This window comes from Chamaea fasciata, unplaced genomic scaffold, assembly GCF_029207755.1.
Source record: "Chamaea fasciata isolate MVZ Bird 193981 ecotype frontalis unplaced genomic scaffold, bChaFas1.0.hap1 SCAF_4, whole genome shotgun sequence".
Lineage (NCBI taxonomy): Eukaryota > Metazoa > Chordata > Aves > Passeriformes > Sylviidae > Chamaea > Chamaea fasciata.
In genome coordinates, this window is record NW_027094089.1 from 52,645,878 (window position 1) to 52,670,441 (window position 24,564).

General features: G+C 38.8%; 1 protein-coding gene across 2 annotated transcripts in view; it reads right to left on the reverse strand.

Annotated features, from left to right (window-relative positions):
• Positions 1-24,564, reverse strand: part of GAK (cyclin G associated kinase) — a 79,318-nt gene that overhangs the window by 51,251 nt on the left and 3,503 nt on the right. The window contains exons 2-11 of one of the 2 annotated variants that reach the window (XM_066181573.1): positions 21,690-21,751; positions 20,396-20,455; positions 18,507-18,621; positions 17,940-18,082; positions 15,586-15,711; positions 14,416-14,505; positions 8,329-8,464; positions 7,600-7,712; positions 6,933-7,044; positions 4,627-4,750 (exon numbers count right to left, since the gene is read on the reverse strand). In XM_066181573.1, coding sequence (XP_066037670.1) covers positions 4,627-4,750; positions 6,933-7,044; positions 7,600-7,712; positions 8,329-8,464; positions 14,416-14,505; positions 15,586-15,711; positions 17,940-18,082; positions 18,507-18,621; positions 20,396-20,455; positions 21,690-21,751 — 1,081 coding nt within the window. The remainder of the gene's footprint in view (positions 1-4,626; positions 4,751-6,932; positions 7,045-7,599; positions 7,713-8,328; positions 8,465-14,415; positions 14,506-15,585; positions 15,712-17,939; positions 18,083-18,506; positions 18,622-20,395; positions 20,456-21,689; positions 21,752-24,564) is intronic. The other variant, XM_066181574.1, reaches the window with a different exon arrangement.

Consider the following 24,564-nt stretch of genomic DNA (forward strand, 5'->3'; position numbering starts at 1 on the left):
AAGCCTCACGTCCTCGTCGTGCAATATCTTTTTGCAGATTACGTAGACTTTCATACCACAGGGACTCAGTGATGATCTCAACCTGTGGCTCTTCTGTGGATTGTGAGGGCCCTCCTTTCTTATCCTTAATACCAGGATCTGACGATTTCACTTTACACTTCCTTGTTTCCACAGGGGCGACTGCTGCTGGCTGTGGCTGCCCTTGTGGTTCAGCTGGAACCTGGACAGCTGTAACGTCTGTGGATTCCACTACTGCACCATCAGTCTCTGCCTTCTTGGGGCAGGGGGAGGGTTTTTCATGAGCTGGGGAAATGTACTCCCTCAGCATCTGGCCTATCTCTTTTACCAGAATCTCAACCCAATCCGGGTGGGTCCTTTCTGAGGCAGGCTGTGGGGCAGAGTCAGGCTCTGGGGTATCATCCCTATTCTGTGGGGTAGGTATCAGGGTGGTTATCCAGGTCAATCTTCCCTTATCTCTGAATGCTAAATAGAATATGCCTATTTGCAGCACCAGCCATTGTATGATATCATTAGCATTCAGAGAGGATTTAAACCCTTCAAAAACTGGTGGGGCAGACCCAAAGAGATGGGTAAAGGGTTGGGAAAAAAAAACCTCCCCCAGTGTCATTTCCTCACAGTAGGTACCATTGTTAAAGTAACTCCAAAAACACACAGTTAGTGTACGATAGCCCTGAATCCATGTGCCTGCCTTCCAGAGGAAATTAAAAATCCATGAGTTCTTCATCTTATTAAGCCATAAAATAAACTGGATGACAGTCACAGTAGCTTTAGTTATAGGGCCCATGTTTAGATAAGGGCCTGCAAATGGAAGGAATACAGCCACAACCACATGCCATCCAAACCAGGCTAAGTTAGACCACATGATGCTGCCTAATGAGGTTTTTATATCCAACGCACACAAAAGAAAGTACTAGGTTAGTTAAGAACCGCTATTTCTCTTCCCTTTTCTTTTCTCAGTGCCCTCAAGCCCCACACTTGGGCGCCAAAATCTGTCTTGGTTTGGGAAGACCGGTATCTGCCAGGTAAAATTACAATCAGAGGTTCTTTGGCAAAGATTTGGGAAATAGGAATAGCAATTCTTTACTAGTATGTAATACAAAGCAAACAAACACAAAAAAACCCCTCCACCAAACAACTACAGCATTAATAACAAACGAAAACAGTACCAAGAACCCTGAGGGCTTTGTTTCACAAAATCCAGGGCAGTTTGGTTTCGGTGTCCCTGCAGGATCCTCAGAGCACCAAGCTGAAACAGTGGAAAAGTCCCGGGCTGGTAGCTGGGATGGCAGAGTGTCTCAGAAGGCAGGGGCAGGATGTCCCGGCAGCGCAGGGGGTGCAGGGTCACACTGTAGCAAGAGGAGCAGCGCCGAAGAAGCCGAAGGCGAGGCAGAGCCTGGACTAGCTCCCGCGGGTGGCAGGGAAAACTCAGGATTCAGGCCGAACCGGTGATAGTAGATTTCCCAGGACTGGATCCCTTTGGCCACAGTGAAACTCTTCCCGCCAGCAACAGCCATTCTCTCCCTCCCCGAACGCCGGAAAAAGAAAAGCCAGCAGCTGCCTCAGGCTTTGTCTTTTACTTGCCTTATCTCCCCCTTCCACCTTTGTCCACCTCTTTGTTTCGGTTAAGTACTCTCAAGTATCCAACACTTGGTCTCCTTGGTAACTTGTGGGGAAAAAATTCTTTAGAGAAAGAAGGAACAAACCTAACCCCCAACATGGTTGAAGGGTTTTGGAAAGGCAGTCAAAAATGCAACAGCAGAAGGGTATTCTCACATCACCATTTGTATCAGCTATATCTACAACACAAGTTTGTGAAGGCAGAGAACAAACATGACAAAAACAGACATGCCCTGCAAACATGCAAACAAAGAATTAACAATTCAGCTTGTTTAAAACACAGTTTAAGAATGCACAAGCCCATTGATAGAACTCTCAGCAGAACACTGAACATTAAATACTTAAGGACCTAAGCCTACCTTAGGCCCTACAGAACAGTAAGTATTGGCCATGTTGATTCATGTTTTGCCATTTCACTAAATGTTAAATACAGTAAGGATTCAAAATAAAAGACAATACAAAGAATGAAAAGCACATGGCTCAGGGCTGCTAAATAATACTGGCAAATTACAAGTGGAAAGAGTTTGTCTTTCAGTCACTGGAAAATAAATACTAAAGTAACTGTTTCTCACTAGTACAATTATACATTTGGAGCAATCCCTCTTTTTTCCCCCACTCCTCAGCCCAATGACTAAATCCACTTAGATAATACAAGAAAAGAAAAACACACTTGTATGGAGACAGGATGCCCCACAAAACCAAGATTTGCTTATGATAGTGCAGAACTTAAACAAAAATTTGACATATTGTGTCAAAGGTGATAGTCAAGAGTCACCTAAACAAAAACCTTTATTCAACCAATCAAGTCCAAAACATCTGAGACGGACTGATCTCCTCATGATAAATCTTAGGACATAGCTAGCATACACTGTCCGACAATCCTGTCAATCCACCACACTCCATGCAAATGTGTACTCCTCAGTAGCTTGAAAAGGTCTCTGGCTAATTGATAGTATTTGGATATGACAATATATCTACCCATTAAAAGCTACAAACCAGTACCAGGTCGAAAAATTACATTTTCAAGATACTCAATTCTAGTAAACATCCCTATGTGTCTTACTGTAATTCAAACAAATGAGGTAAAAGTAGTGAGTTTTCCTTTGACTAGTATTTAGTAAGTTTCACAAGCCATGCACTAAGCTGTTGCATTCAGCCACAGAACACTAACTAGCAACTGAAAAGAGGCATACTAAGTTTCAACAGTAAGACAGATGCCAAGACTTATTTTGGGCAGTTACCACAATCTAAATGAACAGTTGTAGAGAAGAGCATGAGAATTGAACAGAATCTTTTCAGACAGCAAGTACTCACTGTTCAGTACTTCAGAAGTTCCTAGATGAGCTCTGCAGATGCAGTTAGATGTACAGTTACTGCTTTATTCCTTGCCCACTACACTTACTATGGAAGCAAAGGAAATCACACAAAGCAAAAAAGTTACACACATCTGTAAGGTAAGAGAAATAAAACTAAGGTGTAGGCACAGCACAAGCCATTTCACATTAAAAAGACCATTTTAGACAGTCCTAATCCATTACCAGAAAAGGGAAAAACTGCACAAGATGAAATTCAAGTAAGTAATTAAAATTCCAGTAGCCTTTAAGGAAGAAACCACTTGCAAGAGCAGGAAGGGAAAACTGCTTCAAACATAACTAAGTGATGGAGGTGCACCCAGAAAGTCATGTGGAGTCAAGAGAATAAGAAAGGGAAGTGTAGGAGTACTTCAGATGCATGTAGTGTATAATAAAAACATAATAAGATCTAATACACAACCATGGGAAAGTAGGGCTTCTAACTTTGCCAAAACTGCTTTTCATCATGCAATAGCTTGTTCCCCTTGTACACCTTCCTGTCCTGTGTCCTTGTGGTTTACCCAGGGAGAAAAGTTTAATGCCACTGTCCCAATTATTTCTATAGAGAGCTTAAGGACAAACCAGAGCGTACTCTATTTTTTAGCCTTCAAAAAATAGAGTACCTGGCCTTTCTAAGCCATATTTAGAAGTTTAAACTGACTAAGTGTAAGAGCAAACAGCTAAAAACACACTTGCAGTGGATACAGAGGTGCAGTACATACAAACGTAACTTACCTGATCATTATAAATAATTTAGAGCAGTACTATGCACAAGTAACACAGAGATTCTGAAAAAAAACCTATATATGAAGAAATATATTTCACAAGCTGTAACACATCATCCCAATCAAAGGGACACAAAGCCTACAGTGAGAAATAAGAGTTCAGTATGCTTCTGGAGGCTCTAGCTCTGACATAGTATTTAGTAGAGACTTACCTGCTCTTACTAGAGCTAAGAAAACCATTTAACACTGCATAGAATTTTACTATGAGCTAAAAATGTATAAATTGTACAGACTGATTAATATTGATCATAAGGAAGTACTAGAAATATTTGAAATGGGACTGACAACCTGATTAGAAAAAAAAAAAAAATCACACAATACGAATCTGAAAACATACACCTCTAAACATGAGAGTATTCATACATGCAATACAGGGCAAAGGAGACAAACAGTGAATTTCCTCTCACACTGTCTTGAAGGCATAGGATTCCACTGGGGAACTAAACTGAAGAATTTCCCTGCAGGATTTTTCCCCTCCACATCTATTCCCATGGTTTGTACCTTTCACCACTCCATCTTTTTTCCTCTATCTAATAATTCAATTCTCCACGCTGCTCCAGCCCCCACCTGTTCATCTCTCAAAAGTTTTCGGTATTTAAAATACAGTAGAACAAGCAGCACTTACAGACAGGCTCTTACTGAAACATTCTCAATTCTAGTATATGACTGTTGAAATAACTTTTGTATTAATATCACACATAAAATCTCAGGGGGTAGCTATCAGCTATTACAGCTCAAACTTGGACAAGTATGCTGAATTTACCATTTCTGGAGTAAACTTCTGTGCTTTCATTTAGAACTCTCACCAGCTGAATTTTAAGATTTTTTTATTTTTCTTTTTTTTTACTCACTTGGCCACAGACTGGATAACTTTAGAAGACGTGTCCTTAATATTAGTGAAAAACCGCTCTGTTCCACCCCTCAGAATATCAAAGAACCCTCCATAAGTCTGGTCACATTCCGCAACAGTCAGGCCTAGAGTAGTTGAATAAAAATAATTGTACTTTATTATGGAGCCCATTCCAGGATATGACTCAAAGTATGTTGGCTATAAAGCTGGAAGGAAGTGAATGCACATACAGGCTATACCTTGCTGTAAGGCCCACAGTTCCAAAGCTCTCCTTAACTTTGATGTACACAAAAAAATAGTACTTTCTGCAGTCAGGAAGTACTACTGATTTACTTAACACACTGTTTAATTTGCTATCTGTATTTATGAGAAAACAAGGTAAAGCATATGTTCCATAATGTCAATGTAGCAAAACATTGCCTTTCTTTAGTACTAGTTTCTAAAGTGCAGCTTATCATTAGCAGATCTACTTAATCATCTCCAGGACACATTTTAATGCATTTTAAGCAGCTGGCATAGTTAAGCTTTAGTTTTAAACACAACATCCCAGATAGCACATCACAGCACAATATCCCTATGAATACGATTGTATAAAACAAAGAGTAGGCATTCTTGCACAAAACAGAAGACCAGACAGACTTTTGACTATAATTGAATTAGGATGCTGGATTCTTCCACAGAAAATGACATATACATATTATTAGTGCAACAAATGTTACCCATTTTTAACATTTACCCTGGAAAATTAATATCCTTTGTCTCATTGACAGTTCATCATAATTAATATCAAGCAAGAAATATCAAGCTGGAAGGAAAACCAAGTAAAATATGAAATTGTCCCTTGATTTCTTCTACACTAATTGAAGCGCTCCATATTCAGATATAATAGTAAACACAGGTGCAGAAAGAATAGTAAAAAACTAGGTGCAAATAAGCCTATCAAGCTTATTTTCTTTACTATATTAAGTATTTTCAACTGAATGTACTCTGGAATATCCATTTCTACTGACTAAGTATGTCAGCTTTTAACTGTGTCATTTTGAAGACATGTTTTGGTTGATTCCATTTAGTTCTGCTAATCCACCTACTGTTTTTCTCCAATGGAACCCCAACTCATTCTCCTCACCACTGATGTCCTATGGTGCAACCCCCTCCTGAAGTCCAGCCTGGACAAAGGTCCAATAATTAGCTGGGCTCAAGGCAGTACCAGCTACAGCTGTTCCTGAAAATGCTGACTAGATAGCCACTAGACTGAATTTAGACTGCTGCCTTTTTCCTTTGAGGCTGTCAGACATGGATCTTTTGGAAGCAAAAAACTAAATAGCTTTAGACTACTATTACTGTCAGATGCACTCCAAAATATCATGGGGGGGTCAAAAGTGGTTTTGGGCAAGAGAGACAAGGAGACAGAGGCGGACCCAGATGCTTGCAGAAGTATTTCTTCCTCATACAGGCTTTTTGCAGTCTAAAATAAACACATATGAGGTCAGCAACTTCCAAGCATTACTGAACTACTGTGGTCAATAACCAGAATCCCTACAATTGCTTCTGCATTTCTTTATTAAGGTCTCGCATCTATCAGACATGAAGCCCATATTAACACAAAGTGATACCAACACACCACAAATGGCTGCTAACTTTTTATGTTGTAACACTTCTGATGTTAAATAGTTCCTCTTGAAAAGCAAAGTCCAAGCTTTTTTTACCTCACAGATTCAATGTTAAACACAAAGGCGGGCTAAGTCCTGATTTCAGCACTTCTGCCACAAAGTAACAATGTTTCAAATAAAATATGGAACCCCAGGATTTTTAACAGTTTAAACTGAAAATCCTAATAAATGCTGCTCTTCAGACAATGCACTTACAAATATTGTTGCTTCATTAAATCAAAAGAAATTCAGGGTTTAAAAAAGCTATTTTCACCCTTTGTCATAACCTGGAAACTCTTCCTCTACAGCTCTTATTCGTTAGACCACTATTGCTTCTCATATCCACACTTTCATCAAGTTGTAGTTCAGTTATGTCAACACTCCTGCCTCTACCAGTCAATAGCGCACTTTAAATTATTTTCCAAAGGAAACATGATTTTTATCTTGCACAGCAATGAACTTGAGAAATTCATATTTGCATGTATCAACACAAAAATCAAACCTTCCAAAAAAAATAGCACAAGGCTAGAAGCAATGACATAAATGTCAAATAGCTGGTACTACTGCAAAGTATCTAAAACCCCCAAATGACCTTTTTTCTCCCATGGAAGATACACAATTGTCTTTATACTAAAATAACATCTCGTTTTGAACATACCTGCATTGTACAGATTGTTGAGCTGCCCTGCAGGCTTGGAGCTCTGTGAAACAGAGGTCACAGATGTCCGAGGCTGAGCATTGTTTCCATAGCCTCCATTTTGTTCCAGGAGCTGAGGAGAATAATACTCCATATGAGAATTTTCTTGCAAATTTAGCCACCTTGCTAGGTTTGGCAAGTTACTGCTGCTTGGTGAGAACAAGCAAACTGAACCTCAGGACAATGCCAGAAAGTTAACATACGCTAATTGACTCACCTGCAGTGCAGTGCAAATTAAACACTGAACAGGAGATGCCTAAGTGGGTTTCAAGTTAGTGTAGGCAGAGCCTTCATATACAAAACCTTTCTGCACAAGTTGATTATGATAAAACACAGCATGTCAAACAGAGTGTTAGCATACTAATGAATAAACCAAGAGGATGAAAAGATTTTCAAAAAGCAGTAAGAAATACTATATTTCTTTTAAGGTCTCTGTGCTTTAAAGGGCATATTTTCAAAGATCCTATGAGCGAAACCAATTTAACGGAACTTCAGAATAAATTAGTACAAAATTTTCAAAATACTAAGGAACAGGGGACCTGCTCTGAAATCTTTTACTAAACGCACATACACTGCAGAGAACAGAAAGGAGGCCTAATCAATAACACTTCTTAAGAGACATTTTTACCTCTGTGATGGGGGATTTAGGATTGACATTCCTGGCTGCTGCAATTTCCTGCAGTTGGTTCACAAGTTCAGTGATTGACAACCTCTCCTCTGGGTTCACTTTCAAAGTGGAACCTAAAAAAAGGAAATTCAGACAACATAACAAAACCTTCAGAGCTTTTCTCCCAATTGATAATAATTTCTTCAATACATTACAGTGCAATAAGCAAACACATGAACAGAAGTGGAGAAACTGCTGAATCAGTATCTAAATATAAGTCTCATAATAGTACCCATGAGAAAAAAAAACAACACTACCTAGGGTCAATAATATTTCAAAGAATACATCTTGAGATCAGTTAATAAAGCACATCAGAGATAACTCTGTGTCTAATACTGTTGGAGTCGGATACATTTCTGGAACAATAATTAACATTTCCAGAAATCTATCTGAAACCTAAAGTAAACACAGATTTTTGGGCAAGTTCAAAGAAACCAAATCAAATCACTAGTTTTTCCAATGGACTAATTCAGATACTATGCAAGATACTTAACAGAAGTAAAAAAGCAACTTTCACGTAAAATTTCTTAATTTTTTTTATAATGGATTAAGATTATTAATAAAATAAAAAGTTGCTGCAGTTTACCTTTTCACCATCACATGTCAATAACATTTTACTATCATTAAAACAACTGTCAATAACAACAGGCATCCACAAAGACACCACATAAAATAACATGGTAAACTTACGAATGAGATCATGAAACACAGAGTAGCGGGTGTCATTTTGTGGGATGACATATTTCCCATTGACTATACGAAGTTTAGCTCCATCTTCAAATGGGTGCTGCCTAAAGCACAGCAAATACAGGATACAGCCCAGAGCCTATAGAGATAAACAGAAATACTGCATAGAATCATGGGGGAACTTTAGGCTGGAAAAGATCTTTTTGATCATCAGGTTCAAACACTAACTCAGCACTGCCAAGTCCACCCCTAAACCATATCCCTAAGTACCATATCTACACGTCTTTTAAATACCTCCAAGGATGGTAACTCACTGTACTGGACAGTCTCTTCCAATGCCCAATAACCCTTACAGTGAAGAAATCTTTTCTAACATCCAAACTAAACATCCCCTTGTGCAACTTGAGGCCATTTCCTCTTGTCCTATCACTCGTTACTTGGGAAAACTATTCCTGCCTCTTTTTTTAAATCATTTATAAGTCATTACGAGAAATCCATTCTATGAATTTCAAACCACAAAAATTAGTAGTCTTGCCAAACTGAAGACGTTCAAGAACAGGATTATGCTTTCAAAAAAAGTTCAGAAATTTTAATTCATAGCTCCATCCTGGGCTGCAAGGAGACACATTTTATTTGTCAAGACAGAATTTGGTCTAACTTAGATACATTGTTATACAATACAAAAGCTAGGTGATCACCTAAGTGTTAAGAAAATTGCTTAAATGACACTAGGGAAACACATAATAATCTCTCTAAAACGCATCTTCTGGTAACGGCTTAAAGAAAATAAGCCCGAAATGACAGTCCCTTTATTCCCTCCGGTCAGATAGCTATTCAGCTCTTGGAACAAATACACTTTAAGATCATTTTCACATAAGCTCACTCAAGCCTCAAAAATCACAAAACCCAGACTACCACATCTTTGGAACTTCAAAGTTACTTTGAGTGTCCAGTTTGAGATTTTTGTAACCTGAGAAGACAACTGACAAAGACAGAAGTCAGTTTTTAATTCTAATCTCTGAATAATCTAGATGTTAGGGACTAGCTAGGATAACTGAATCTGTTACTGAAGTAAATGTAAGTAGATACATATTTTTTCAAATAAATTAAGATATGAAACATGCTGGCAGAGTTACACTATTGTAACAGAAACATGTTCTGTTTCACCTATTAAAGTCTGAAAGCACACAAGGCCTCCACGTAACTGTTGACACAATTAGTTGGAAAATTCCTCCTCAAAGGTTCTTCTGAACCCCAGTATGTATGGCTGTTTAAGCATATGGGCTGTTATAGCCCTCACATATGAAGCAATCCACTGAAGATGTTACCTAAGAAAACTGCCCACTGCCTCCAGACCTCTGAGTGCACCACCTCCAACTGCCCTTGGTCGTCAATTTGTTCCAAGAACAGCTTCTAAGGTCTGAACGTTATTGAAGTCTCTGAGGTGTAGGGATTTAGTTATTCCAAAACACTGAGTCTTTCAGTCCAAGACCAGAAATAAAGTACATATATTAATTCTGTATACTCTGGCACATTTTTGTCAGGCTGGGGGAAAAAAACTCTCTGTAATATGGAAGCACCGCAAAGTCCACACCAACTAATTCAGCAGGACCACACAGGAAATACCATCTACTCTTCCATTAAACATTTCCTTACAAAGCAGATCATCGTTTAATTAGAGAAACCAAACTACACCCTGAGCAGTCCAAGACACTCTGCACATCAGGAGAGAGCACCCACAGCCACACAGGAGAGAAATGCTCCAAGGCAATCAGCTGAAAACACGGGAAATGGAGAGGCCACTGAGATTTGATTTTTGCTTCAACTGTTGGAGAACATTTTTCATTTCCTTTGTTTTACATGTAACTTAGGATTGTAACCGTGATAAATTTTGGCTGGTTTAAGTACCAACTGTCATTCAATTTGTCTAGAAGGCAATTTCAGTTGCAGCAAGGTAAATCCTCAAAGACAACACCATTCACACAACCTCAGCACTGCTATAACGATAGCTATAACAATATTGGCAGAAGAGTCCATTCCCAAGATGTCCCAAAGCTGCACAGTCCCTGTATAGAAGTTGCCCAGATTCGTCTGAGCACTCACATGCCACAAGGTAAAAAAAGCAGAACCACAAAGCAATCAAAAATAACTAGGAGTAATTTTTTGACCTGCTACTGGGTCTTTACCAGCAACAAATTTAAACCTTCCTTAAGGGGACAGTGAGGTTTTCTGAGGGTTGAGATAGTGTTAGGGGATTAAGGGGATACGAAAGGTGTGGGACTGCTCGGAACAAATCAAAATACTGTTATTTTTTCCCCAACTAGCTTCAGGAAACAAGCAGCATGCTAAAGTTCTACAGCACAGCCACACCGTAACACATATATTACACCGAAGTAAAATTAAGTCAAATTAAACTACATGAAACCTAAAGATTGTTCAGTTCACATTGAATTAAATGCAGGATCCTGCAGGATGCCTTAAGTGGACCATTAAGATTTTTTAATTACACATTGGTAAAAAGAACCCAACTTTGAAGTTTTGCTCCTTAATAAACATTTCCAAAGTCAACTCCTTCGCTTTTTCAGAAATCTTTGAGTGAAAGGGTATGAAGGACCTTTCAAGCATGGACAAAAATCACTTGACAAGGAACAGCCTGTCACTTACTTGAATTTCACTTCAGGAATACCTACTAATGCTGAAAACAAGTAACAAAAACATGTAGCTATTGGATTTAGTGTTTATTTTCTCAGCTTTAGACTTAGGTAGGAAATACACAGAAAGCAGTCAGCCAAGTTAAGTCTAAGAAACTCTATCTTATAAGGATACCTAGTCACATTTCCATTGTGGAGTCAACATGGTTGATAACTAACCTTTCACCTGTGCTGCTTTTTTAAGACAGACATTACCTCCTTTGTTTTCAAGATCACAGTAACAAACACACAGAATCAAGAGTGTTAATAACTCTACCTCCTGTCTTCAGAAAACTGCTTTGTTTATCCCAACCACAAACTACAAATCATTTATGCTTGCAGAGACAGAGCCATATTCTACTGCCAAATACTTTTATATTCTTATCGAAGCCAAAGCAAAAAGGAAAAAAATACAGAACAGTATGTTCCAGCTCAGATGTGGTAAATTAAATAGATCTTCCCAAAATACAGGAGACAATCACCACGTTAACACTAGCACATACAGAGTTATTTTAAACAAAAAAATGAATAGCAATTGCCCTTTTGAGTGAGGCTTTTATTAAACACATTTCTAGTTTTCTGTTTAACTAGATGTTAACAAGGCAAACGTCCAGCCTGGATGGGCAACAAGGTTTTTGAAGGAACTTAGGAATAAAAAGAGGATGTATCATCTTTGGAAGGAGGGTCAGGTCTCTCAGCAAGTATTTAAAGGGGTTGCTAGGGCATGTTGGAAAAAAAATAGGGAGGCCAAAGCTCAGATCAAACTAAATTTGGCAACTTTTGTAAAGGATAATAAAAAATTTCTCTGCAAATATACTAATGTCAAAAGGAAGGGTAAGACCAACCTGTGTTTTCTACTGGATGCAGGAGGGAACTTAGTAACTGAAGATGAGGAGAAGGCAGAAGTGCTTAACGCCTTCTTTGCCTCGGTCTTCAGTGGGAAGATGGCTTGTCCTCAGGACTACTGTCCTTCCTGGGTTGGTAGATGGTGTCAGGGAGCAGAATGGTCCCTCTGTTATCCAGGAGGAGAACTGCTGAGATGCCTGGATGTTCATAAATCTATGGGACCAGATGAGATCCATCCCAGGGTGATGAGGAAGCTGACAGATGAGCTTGCAAAGTCACTCTCCATCATTTCCCAACAGTTCTGGCTCACTGGTGAGGTTCCAGATGACTGGCAGCTGGCCAATTTAACACCCATTCACAAAAAGGGTAGGAAGGAGGATTCTGGTAATTATAGGCCAGTTAGCCTGATCTCAGTACCCAGCAGGGTAATGGAACAGTTTATACAGAGCATCATCATGCAGGATGGCCAGCATGGCCATCAGACCCAGCCAGTATAGGTTTAGCAGGGGTAGGTCATGTTTGACGAACCTGATCTCCTCTCACAACCAGGTGACCTGCCTGGTGGATGTGGGAATGGCTGTTGGTGTTGTATAATTCAACTTCAGCAAGGCCTTTGACACTGTCTCCCACAGAATACTCCTGAAAAAGCTGGCAGCCTGGGGCTTGGACAGGAACACTCTTTGCTGGGTTAAGAACTGGCTGGATAGCCAGGCCCAGAGAGTGGTGGTTAATGGTGCTGCATCCAGATGGGAGCCAGGCACCAGGGGAGCCCCCCAGGGATCTGTGCTGGGGACAGTTCTGTTCAATATTTTTACTGACAACGTGGATGAGGGTGTTGAGACTTTCATTAGTAAATTTGCAGACGACACTAAGTTGGGAGTGTGTGTCAACCTATTGGAAGGTAGGAAGGCTCTGCAGAGAGACCTGGAACAGTTAAGATGAAGTTTAATAAGTCCAAGTGCCAAGTCCTGCATTCTGCTCACAATAACCCCCGCAACGTTACAGGCTGGGCATGGTGTAGCTGGACAGTGCCCAGGCAGAAAGGGACCTGGGGGTACTGGAGACAGCAGCTGAACATGAGCCAGCAGTGTGCTCTGGTGGCCAAGAAGGCCAATGGCATCCTAGCCTGGATCAGGAATGGTGTGGCCAGCAGGAGCAGGGAGGTCATTCTTCCCCTGTACCCAGCACTGGTGAGGCCACACCTTGAGTGCTGTGTCCAGTTCTGGCCCCTCAGTTTAGGAAGGACGTTGAGACACTTGAGCATGTCCAGAGGAGGCAACAAGGCTGGTGAGGGGCTTGGAACACAAGCCCTGTGAAGAACCACTGAGGGAGCTGGGGTTGTTTAGCCTGGAGAAAATGAGACTCAGAGGTGACTTTATCACTCTCTACAACTCCCTGAAAGGTGACTGTAGTCAGGTGGGGGCTCATCTCTTTCAATGGGCAGCAACTGTCATAAGCTGTGCCAATGGAAATACGAGTTGGATATTATGGAAAGAGTGATAAAGTATTGGAATGGTCTGCCCAGGGAGGTGGTGGAGTCACCATCCCTGAATGTGTTTTAAAAAAAGACTGGATATGGCACTCGGTGCTATGGTTTAGTTGAGATGTTAGGGCTGGGTTGGACTCGGTGACCTTGAAGGTCTCTTCCAACCTAGTGATTCTGTGATCCTGGCTCAGGCTGATGGTATTTCATGCATGGGAAGAGATCAAGTGGTCAGAAAAATGTGTTCCACTTGGTGTTTCTTCACATTCCACAAAAACATCAACAGCTGTAGAAACTGAACAAGAATTTCCACAGCATCTTGCAACTAATAAACTGAACGAAGTTCCAGGATTCTGTATAAAAACTTTTAAAGCACCAGCATTACATCTTTTCAATTTGTCTTTTGACACACTGCTGATACAGGTAAGAACTGAACAGCTTGACACCCGCCTCTGCAAAACCATCCCATAAACTTAGTCGCCAAGCACTACACTACTGGGGAGTGCCTCAGTGCTGCAACTTTATGCAGCTGGAAAAGGTACAGCTGAGGATTTAATATTTACCTTTAATTCTCACTAGAGGATTTTCAGTGAACATGAACAGGTTATCATCCTTTCTACACAAAGCATGAATGATCTCTGCATTGTTCTCATCCTTGATATCTGTCAGTATTTTAGCTTCATGCCATACCTCGACATAATCATCTCCAACTCAGCAATAGGCTGTCCCAGGATTATATGCATGGCAGAGCATGAAAGGCAAGAATTTGAATCTAAGGACTTAAAAGATTCTGGATTTGTGGTGGCAAGCTCCAACCAGGCAATAGTTCTACCGAATGTTAGAGAAGTTCAGCATTGCCTCTCAAAAGGAAGTCAACCTTGATACAGGAGAAAAGCTTGAACAGTATGTCTCATTCTTTTAACATTTAAATACAGAGTCCACATGGTTTAAGTTTATTTTGATCTAAGACAGCATCCTACATTTCTTTTGGTACTTTAACACAAAGTCTGCAAAACAAGTTTTACTATGACACAAGCAACTGTGATGCAGCAAGAAAAAAAAACTTCTTACCCAAATGTCCTGCTTTTCACCAATTGGAAAATTTGAGTACAAGTCTATCATTTCTGGTGTCCTGTACATCGGTGTTGTATTCCTTGTGATCTGGAGAAGACAGAATTGATTGAAACCATCTTGAACAATGAGCTTCAACAGCATCAAACCAAGAAAACAAATCTCCATGTAGAATGGATAGTAGTCTCATTTTTAAAACTAATTTCAGAAACATTTGTCAAGGAGAAAGCCATCCATTGAATCCTGAAACAGTCATCAGAGCTTTGACATAAGGTCACATGAAGACAGTAGTACTCAAGCAACATTGTGATAGTCAAGAGTCCTCCCAAAACAGCAAAGCACATAAAGTGACTGTTCCACATAAGGCAGAAATGCACAGGAACACTAATACCAAAAATCAACAATAAGCCAATAAGCGAATTCGCACTCCAGTACACATCTCTCACTTTCTCAGCACACTTAATGACAGTGCAGACGTATCCAAAGAGAAATTCTGGTCATAAGAATACCTGAAAAAACCTTTTCTACCACCCTTTTGCACAGACTACACGAGACAGTGGTATGACACCATCATTTCATCAGTGGATTTTTTTTCAAGAATACCAGATTGCAAAACAGAGGTTTGTCATGTCAGAAGTTGTAAATATGAACTCAAGTGTTATTTCTCCCGCTGAAGTACTAGATTTGATTTACTAGCATTACTCTCAACTCTGAACTCTGCAAATGCATGCTAGATTTGGTTACTGTAGTCCAAGGCACTGCAATAGTGCCCATTCCTACTCCACTGAGCAGACTTGCCTCTCATTTATTCAACTGAGAAAAACAGACCAGAAGGAAGATGGGAAGCACTGTGGCACAATCAATTCCTTGTCAAGAATGCATTAGAAGAAGCCCATGTAACCACTTCCATTTTCACAGCAGATTGCAGAACGGACAGTGGTCACGCTGAAGCGGTGTTTCTACATGAAGCTACAGAACATAAGCTATGATTGTAACTGCGGACAGCTTTTGAACTCTGGCAAAAAAAATACAAAACCAAAACTTTATAAATAACACTCTAACTGAAACAATCTTCAGTTTTCTTAGATGTCACATGAATGAATACAAGATTAATAGTAACAGCTAAATTAATAATTACATTAAAATTAAATCACATTAAAATAGTCTCACCTCTTCTTCAACCAGTGCTCTCTTCTGTACAGACCAGTTGTAGTCAGGATAGTAAGCTATAGTTGTAGCACTACCAAAGTCACAAAGTTTAATTGTCCCCTGATTACTAATAAGCAAGTTTTCCACCTTCAAAGAGATATAGAATAATAGATTTTAAAAAAGTCTTTTTTTTGCCCTGTATACTATGTTTTTACATATCATCTTACTTGTGCATACATATAAAAACTAATCACTTTAGCCAAAAATATTGTTTACAGGAGAACAAAGATTTTGGACAGTACTGCAGTTTTATATGGCAGCAACATAGTCAAGTTTTAAAAGGAAGCACCAAGCACACCATGAACAGGAAAGATCCAGGAGAGCAAGAAATAAACCCCAGGGGAAAAAAAGTAATTTCATTAAAGCCTAAGAAAAGGCCAGTTTTTCAGACGAGAACCTGTCAAAGCAGTGTCTTAGAATCCAAATGTTTTCAGGCATAAAACTGAACACTGTTAGTTTAACTGCAGTGGGATGAAGGTTAGGACTGCTATAGATGAAAACAGGAAGGTACTAGTAGAGAAGCACGCCGCTAGGAGACACACATGAAGAGAAAGCTGCGACCCTGTGCAGAGACAGAAAACACATCTGAGAACCATGTGCTGCCTGAATAGTTCATCATCCATTCCCTCTCCCTGTTTCTACTTCAGAAATTCCAATCATCCTGTATTGTTAATTGAAATGTGGAAGAATCTTAAGCAAAGAGTAAAAGAATTGGGCATATGTACTTGGAGTCATAATCACAAAAGGACTGAAAGATGAAATTTGTACTTCTGCTTAAAGTTAGGAAAAGGTGTCAAAGTTAATTGCCTCAAAACTCTGACTAACAGTTTTCTATGCTGCTGACTTTAGTTTAGACTGCTAAAAAGGGTAGCACAGTTAAATGATCCCTATTTGGCTCCTGGCTGTAGTAAGTCCTCTGCCTCTTGCAACACAACAGTCATTTAATCTTGTTTTAGAGCCTCTGCAACATGAGACCAACACAAAACCAAATTCCTCTCTTTTCCCACGTTTTATCTCTGGAAGTGTATGAGGAAGATACACTCCTTGAGAAGAAAAAGCCATTCTAAATTACAGCATTAGCTTAATGTCTATGCAGCTGGTTATGAAAAATTGTATATTTATTTGTCAAGAGGATTTTTTACATTTTTTTTCTCAGAAGAGAGATGCACCTTTTCCACAAAATCTAGGGGCTAGCATATAGAAATTTCAGTGAAGAATGGTTAACATGACTTTGACACAACCTCACAACCTAAAAGCCTGTTCAACAGTACCAAGGGAAAAAAAGAGGAGTGCTCTGTCACCAAAGCTAGGTATATATTTATGGACTACACTAATAGCTAACATCAAAGCTTTCATCAAGAGTGTTGAAAATAATTAACACATTTACTTCTAGAATACTGGCCTTATTTTCCTTTTCCCAAAGTAATTAAGTACATGCTTAGAGGAGGAACAAATTTTCCTATTTTTATATTCAAACGAAATCACATCAGGCTGGATCAGACACGTGTGAAATTTAGACACTAGTCCAAGAATAAGAATCTCCTCTGTCTTATTTTTTTATGTTAATGAAAATTCAAATATATTCATAGTACAACAGAATCTCACTGATGATTAGCACTTCTTCATCTAAGGTATATTGAACAGGTAAAGGTAAACCCCTGTCTTCGAAATACAAAATTCAAACTCAACTAAGACTTTTCAAACCTCCAAAGCTCCTAAAAGTAGAACACTTTCTACAGCATAACCCTACAGATTCCGGGTAAAGGCCAATAAATTGAACAAACAAACAAAATAAACCCCTAAGAAACAAAATCTAACATGAATTATGCCAACCAAATTTTACAATTCACATTAAAAACAAGCACTGAAGTACAATGCAAGTTACCAGCTCTAAAACTAACAGCTTACTACACATTCTACATTCTACTCACATGCAATCCTTCACAGATAATTTAATATTCTTCTCCTTCAAAGCTTTATCTCTTCTACTAACCCAGAACTGCAGTGCACTAGTTGTAACTGACTACTTTATCAAAAACAAAACACTCAGGTTAACACAATCAGCAAAATATGATATGCTACTTTTCTGCCAGCTTGTTTCAGATCGAGTACAAGCAGTTTCTAACCACAAGCACAGTGAAAAGAAGTTTGAAGAGATGCAAGTATTTCAGCGATGACCTTCACTAACACTCAGCAGTTATGGCAAGGCAACAGATCTAAGCACTATGCTCAAGAATTGTTTTTAACACTGATCCAGCCCAACAGGCTCTTTTGCTGTTCAGAAGTCCAGCCTTTATTTAAACATTGTAACATACCTTTAAGTCTCTATGAATAATAGGAGGTTTCTGCTTATGCATATGCTGCACTGCTCTGCAGGTCTGATAAAAGATCTTCAGAACTGTGTCACAAGAGATATATCCTTTGGATTCTATTTTCTTTAAGAATTCCACCAGCTGTCCTGCAGGAAATGAGGGAAATTCATATAAGCACACAGAGAACACAGCAAATTCTGAAACCTTGACATAAATAGACCCTTGTCAAGAAAGATCTAAACTCCCGACTTGTATTAAATAGATTTTCTGAAAATGGCAAGTCCACACTGATTACAGTGACAAAAGAGAGTGCTCTAAGGAACTCTCCTACTCTTCCTCTCTCTGATGAATCTCAAACAAAAAACTTAGTAATTACCTCATATTTAAGACCAGGTTAAACTGTAGCCTAAAAACACATGATCTTTAGCCTATAAATGGTAAGTTTGAAGTCTAGCTCCACTGAACCATGCTATCTTCTACAGTCATTCCAAGCTTGTAAGTAAACATGCAACCTGTGTAAAACATATGCCAGAAGCAACATGCACTGCTGGGAAAAGAAATAAAGTTTACCTTTACACAGCTCTGTAAGCAGAAGAAATTCTCCCTGCCCCGTGTCTGATTCTTCTTTTCCTATAGACGCTGCAGAGCAAAACTGGACAATGTTGGGATGACCTGAAAGTTTTTTCTGGAGATAACACATTCAAGGACGACAACTCTCAAGTTCATTGATACTATTGCATCCAGCAGTTCATTTGAAATGCTAGCTTAAAACCACAAAAAGCATAACAGCTGCAAACACTACCCTAACCAAAACAGTGAAATACATGCCTCAGCTATAAGAAATCTGAGAGAGTAATCTAAGGTAATGTAATAAGAAGTCAAAATACAATACTGAAAACTCCTTATGATTACAGCTCAGAAGAAACTGGACTCACTAACAGGTCTAGTTCTTTTCGTCTTTTGATAAGGACTGCAAGAACCTATCATCAGTAGCAGGGACATCTTCTAATCATCAACTGCTTCTCTAAATAGCTGACCAAAAAAGAGCTATTGCACCCTCACCTATCTTTCCCATGGAAGTATTCAGTATGCCATGCTTCAATTTAAAGTAATTAAAATAGAGTTCAAAACAATTAGAGGTCTAAGAGGGCAAGGAACTTACCCTCCCATCAACAGTAGTAAATTTTCATGCTAAAACCTTTTTCATGTTTCACTTTCAGTTCAAAAACTGGACATATCATTTTTGAGCTATGTAAAGGAGAGTACAGTGTAAGTGATCTCAACTCCTGCCGGTGGACATTATGTTGCATTATGCCTGTCTGTGCATGCACTAAAACTCATGCCTGTGAGACAAACACAATCTATTTACAGGATGCATTCACCAAGTCTGAAGAGAGAACAGCAACGACACTGTAAGTAGAACAAAGCTATTAAAAAGGGGCAAGTTGGATCCACACAATTCACATTAATCTGATCTTACCCATCTCTCCACAACATTCTGTTCAGGGCTGCAGGAATTAATTGCATTCAAAATGTTTTTCACAGCTCAGAGTAAAGAACTCAATGTTAAACTGAGTTCTCTACTCTTGGCAGCATAATGTCAGAGTAGACAGAAAATGTCTACTGCTATGGTACTCTGCCTTGGAAGTGTACATCTAGTAACAGGTGTTTAGGCTAAGATTTTGCCAAACCTATCAGGAATCATAAAAAGAAATGTCTGAGTAGCTAAAATTAGGACCAGTGGATTTGTCTGCTAATTTAAAATGAAGCTGAATACTCAGAAGGGAATACATCAGCATACCACAGCCATTCACTGACTCTTGAAACAAACTGAGGGTCCAAGAGGAGCCAGGCCAGGGACAAAATCCTGATTTTACTAAAATCAAGGATTGATAACAGGGTGAAATTACACTATACTCTACTATCTGACATCACTGAAAATAAGGAGGACAGCAAGGACACTGAAAAACATCCTCTTCTTGTTTCTGATGCATGTAGACTACTAGAATTTCTTCCTTAATATCCACCATTACTTCTTTAAGTCAGATGTGTCCAAAGCAGAAATTAATAAACACTGAGAGGAAAAGCAAAGAGCAATAAATCCCATGCATGTGAGGGAATTCTATGTAGGATCTAAGTATCATATGAAGTCAAAAGGTCTCTTGACCATATTCACAGGGCTGCAAGACAGACCAAATAAGAATTTCACTTCTTGCTAGAAGTACATGGCAAAGTCTATGCTAGCTACAAAAATTATCTGCAAACACTGTATTACTGCAATTTTTGAAGAACTGAACTTTCTGGATGTTGGTACCAGATTCCCGACAAACCACAAACCCAGACCTCCAGAATGTCAGTCCTCTTAGGCAGCATATGGCACGAAGAAAAACAGAATCTGTACAGCAATCTTTTGTTTCCCAGAAATCTCAGGCAGTTAAATACATTACAGAAAAGGATACCATAAAACAAACTTCCTGAATGATGGCTTTGTTCTTTTCCTCTTCATTAGACAACAATCGCTGTCAAAATAATTGAGAAGATACAGTTACTGAAACTTACAGAATAACAGTGCTTAGATTTTTTTTTTCACAGAATATGAAGGATAAGCTATAATCAAAAACCTAAAGAGCTGTAATGGGGCAGTGAACAAAGCTAGCTTATTGTACATTTTGACATTCTGTCATAAATAATATCCAGCTTTCCAGCTACCTGGAATATTGAAGTTTAGTGACAATTGAGCAGTTCTAACTTTTGACACTCTTGAAAGTAATTTATCTGATAAATAAAGCACTAGTCTCCTGGCTGCAGCATTGTGGCCTAACAAGGAACAATTCACCTTCTGTCTGAAATATTCAGCAACAACCTTCAACTCACTCTAGACTAAACCCCTCCAGGTTACGTAGCCCAGCTTTTTCAATGGTGCTTGTGTAATCAGTAGCAAAATTAAACATAACTGATCCGAGTATTACCTGGATTTGCAGTCAAGATTTGACCACAATCAGCTTGAGCATTCACTACAAAAGTACTGGTTTTACAGAACAGAGGAAGTATAGTAATGGTTCACCTTTCACCTGTTATTTTTTAATGGGGCTACTCCTAGAGAAGTTTTTGAACATATAGCATATAGCTTGGGTCACATGTTTAGTTACTGTAAGATGTGGAATTAAATGGAAAAAGCCGAAGTTATTACTGGTGGTATAATGCCAACTTACCTCTCCCACCCCCCATACTACTACTCTGTTTACAGCTGATTACCAGAAGCCTCTAGAAACCAAGAATCCAGAGAAGTGTCTATAAAAAGTACCAGGCTGAATCTTTAAACAATGAGTCAAAGTGTGGAGCATTATTTTTAATACTAAGGAAATTTACTCTTAAAGTAAGAAGGTAGGCTAAATCTGCTTCTGATGAGTGAAATAGATTCCTGTACTCCACTTCAGGTAATTATGAAATATTATTTTTACCCATGCAATAAAATGTTTTGGACTGGATCATTAATTTCTACGCCAAATAAAAAAAAAAAAATAAAGACCAGCAGCACCTAAAAGACCACTTCCTCTGTTCGTCACCTGAATATGAAGTGCAGGGGTCTAACAGGAATGACCATTTTAAATAGGAGGCTACAAACACCATTAATATAACTGGATTTTTCCAAGTGACTTGCTCAGGGGCATGCATCAAGGACTAATTGTCATGCTAAAACATCAAGCTAAACGACAGATCTTACAACCCTATAGTGAAGTAAATTAACATTACCTTCAAAGCATAATCTTTGCCACTTCCAAGATCTTGAGCTTCATAGACAAAAGCAAAACCCCCTATAAGAAGAAGGCACATTAAGTCAATTTTAATTTCAATATTCAGGTACACCATTCTTTTTAGTCCAACAGAATCAACAGATAAATTTATATACATTTCTGAATGTATCGAGCACACATTTTTCAGCATCTGGTCAAGACTGCTGATATTCAGCAAGCGTTCAGATATTCTATTCTTTTCTTCTACGTAGGCCAAGAGCACACCGACTTCGTTGCTTTCCTGCATCTTGTTAAGTCTGCATATGCAGATTTCTTATGAAGCCTTTGTTTTTTTAAAGGTCCTTATAAAACCAAAATGCAGTACAACAAACATTACCTGATAAATTCAATTACACTTTTTGGCATTACACTGCTAACACGTTGTATAAAAACCAGCAATAACAAAGGAAGATAAGTGCTAAACATACACCTCCTATTTTTAAGGTAATTGTCATTCCTCAGGCTCCATATTAAAAGCAGAAAGCATTTTCAAGCACTGAAGCACACATTCTAAAAAGGGTAATATTGTTACTAAATTGCAATGTGTAATACAATAAAATATTTCCCTTCCAACTCCTTTTGTCAAACTATCTATTTTCTCAAACACTTCCCTTTGCTCAAGAACACTGTGCAAACCTCATTGAGATAGTAGAAGTCTGAAAGTACATAACCATGTGTTTCTACTTCAGTGATTCCACCTTATTACCAAGTACAGAAATGCTAAACAGAATGGAGTTCATTAAACTTTCCAGATCTCCAGAGAAAAGCTGGTGATACCATGCCTGGTTAATTCCTACTTCATTGCACCTGCCTTATACAGGTTGAACCAAACTGCTACAACCTACAAGATCACCTTTTACAACTAAGCCCCTCTCAAAACATCATCTTCAAGTAAGTGTCCTAATCTGTCATTTCATTCTTTCACCTGAACTCAATTCAGCTCTATACAACTCTGCTCACTCCATGTAGTGTTTGGTTCACTACCATGTTTAATTCCGTGGATTTTCTGGGACACCAAAGGAGTTGACGCATGTTGTGAAGGTACTTTTAACCTTTTTTTTTTTTTTTTAACCATTTGTTATTACTGAAAAACAATTCCTACACAAAAAGCTAAACTAGTACTACTGCTTCATTCTTAAAAGCAGTTTTACAGTTTGATGTTGGCTCCCTTGAAGAAGTAGTCTATTAAAGTAGTTTTAATACACCCTTAGTAGGGACTAGTTTACTGGCAAAACTTCTCCTCTGCCATAACAGTTTACTCCAAGCACCCCAACTAATATATTTGAAAACATTCAGAAGAAATTATTTTAAAAGCACTTTCAATCGACCTCTACAAACACCTGTATAGCAAACCTAACTGAAGCAAATTGCAAAATGGAAGTTAAGAGAGGAACAACTCCTAGGGACGTCTAAAGAATGCAATTACATTTGGGGTGTTTTCACTCATTTTTGCCACTCATGTAAATGTTTGTAGATGGTTTTAAGACAATTTTCTGAGGCTTTCTGTATCAGCAAAATCATGTTAGTATTCCCCCATACAGATCACCAGTGTAGAGATATGTACCCACCCATTCCAGCTATTGCCCAGACAGACAGGTTTTTCATTGCTGAGGCATTTCAGAGGACCATTCTCAGAAGACAGCCCAAGCTCTCCAAAGTCATCTCAGATAGTATTTTCTGATACAGAAACTGGATTTATTTCTTTTCTGTAGACACAAACATCTCACACATTCATAATTCTCTTACAGAGATTTGAAGACCCTTGCTTTTCCAACCAAGAGATTTGGATTCTCCCTCAAGTCAAACCTAGGTGTCACATAATACTGAGTAACTTCACTGCATTTAAACATTAAGTAGGATTTTAAACTGTTCTTTTGTATCATGTCCCTGTTTTTCACATCTTCACAAATTACTTTTTCAGATAAGCTTCACTAAAGTGACAGCTAGAGAAGCATCAAAATAGGGACACCAAGTACATCATAACACTGCTTGCTACTGTAATTCACTCACTGTTCCATTACACACTTAACTAGTCATGAGAATTTGAGGGTGTGAGTAGCTTCCTGTTTTAACTATTTAATATGACTTGTCTACTCCACTCCCAAATACTGACCAAATTTGTTTCCATCAACTTTCAGCGGTTTATGTTTCAGCTATAATCGATTGAAACATTATAATTTTAGCCTGGACTGTAAGTTACAGTGCATCTTACCTGAAAGCTTTTCTATCAGAGTATCAAAACAGAAAAGACGCTCTGTTATTTTTCCCAAGCATTGACCCACAAGCATTTTTTTTGAAGTCCAGTAATGCACTTGTGTCCATTGCAAAGTCCTAATAACACAATGAAACTGCCTCAAGAATGAAGGATGGCCCAAACTTTAAGATCTGTACATTTCCCCCCCACCCCTGAGACGCAGAGAGGTAGAATATCTTGAAACTTTCAGAGTTCCCCTGCAAGCAAGAATTGCTACAGCCAAGAAACAACAGTTTTAAAAAACAGAACTGTTCTGCTCCATGTTGAAAACATTGTCTACGCTTAGAGTAAAGAGAATGCAAACTGGAAAGCTGCTAGGTCAGGTGCTTTAGTTGTTCTTTAGGAATCACCTTTCCTTTCCCCCCCCCCCATATGTCAGCAAACAAAACTAACAATGTTCATAGAAACTTGACATTAAGCATTCTTTGTGCCCCTGCTGCTAGAGATTTACAAATTAAAACCACCTAAAAACCTGGACTTAATAAGGTTATCATTATCTTATGAATCTAGTAGTTGCAGAGACCATAGAATTGTTCCTATAGGCTTGGCAAACTGTAATACTGCCTGTTTACACTCAAAA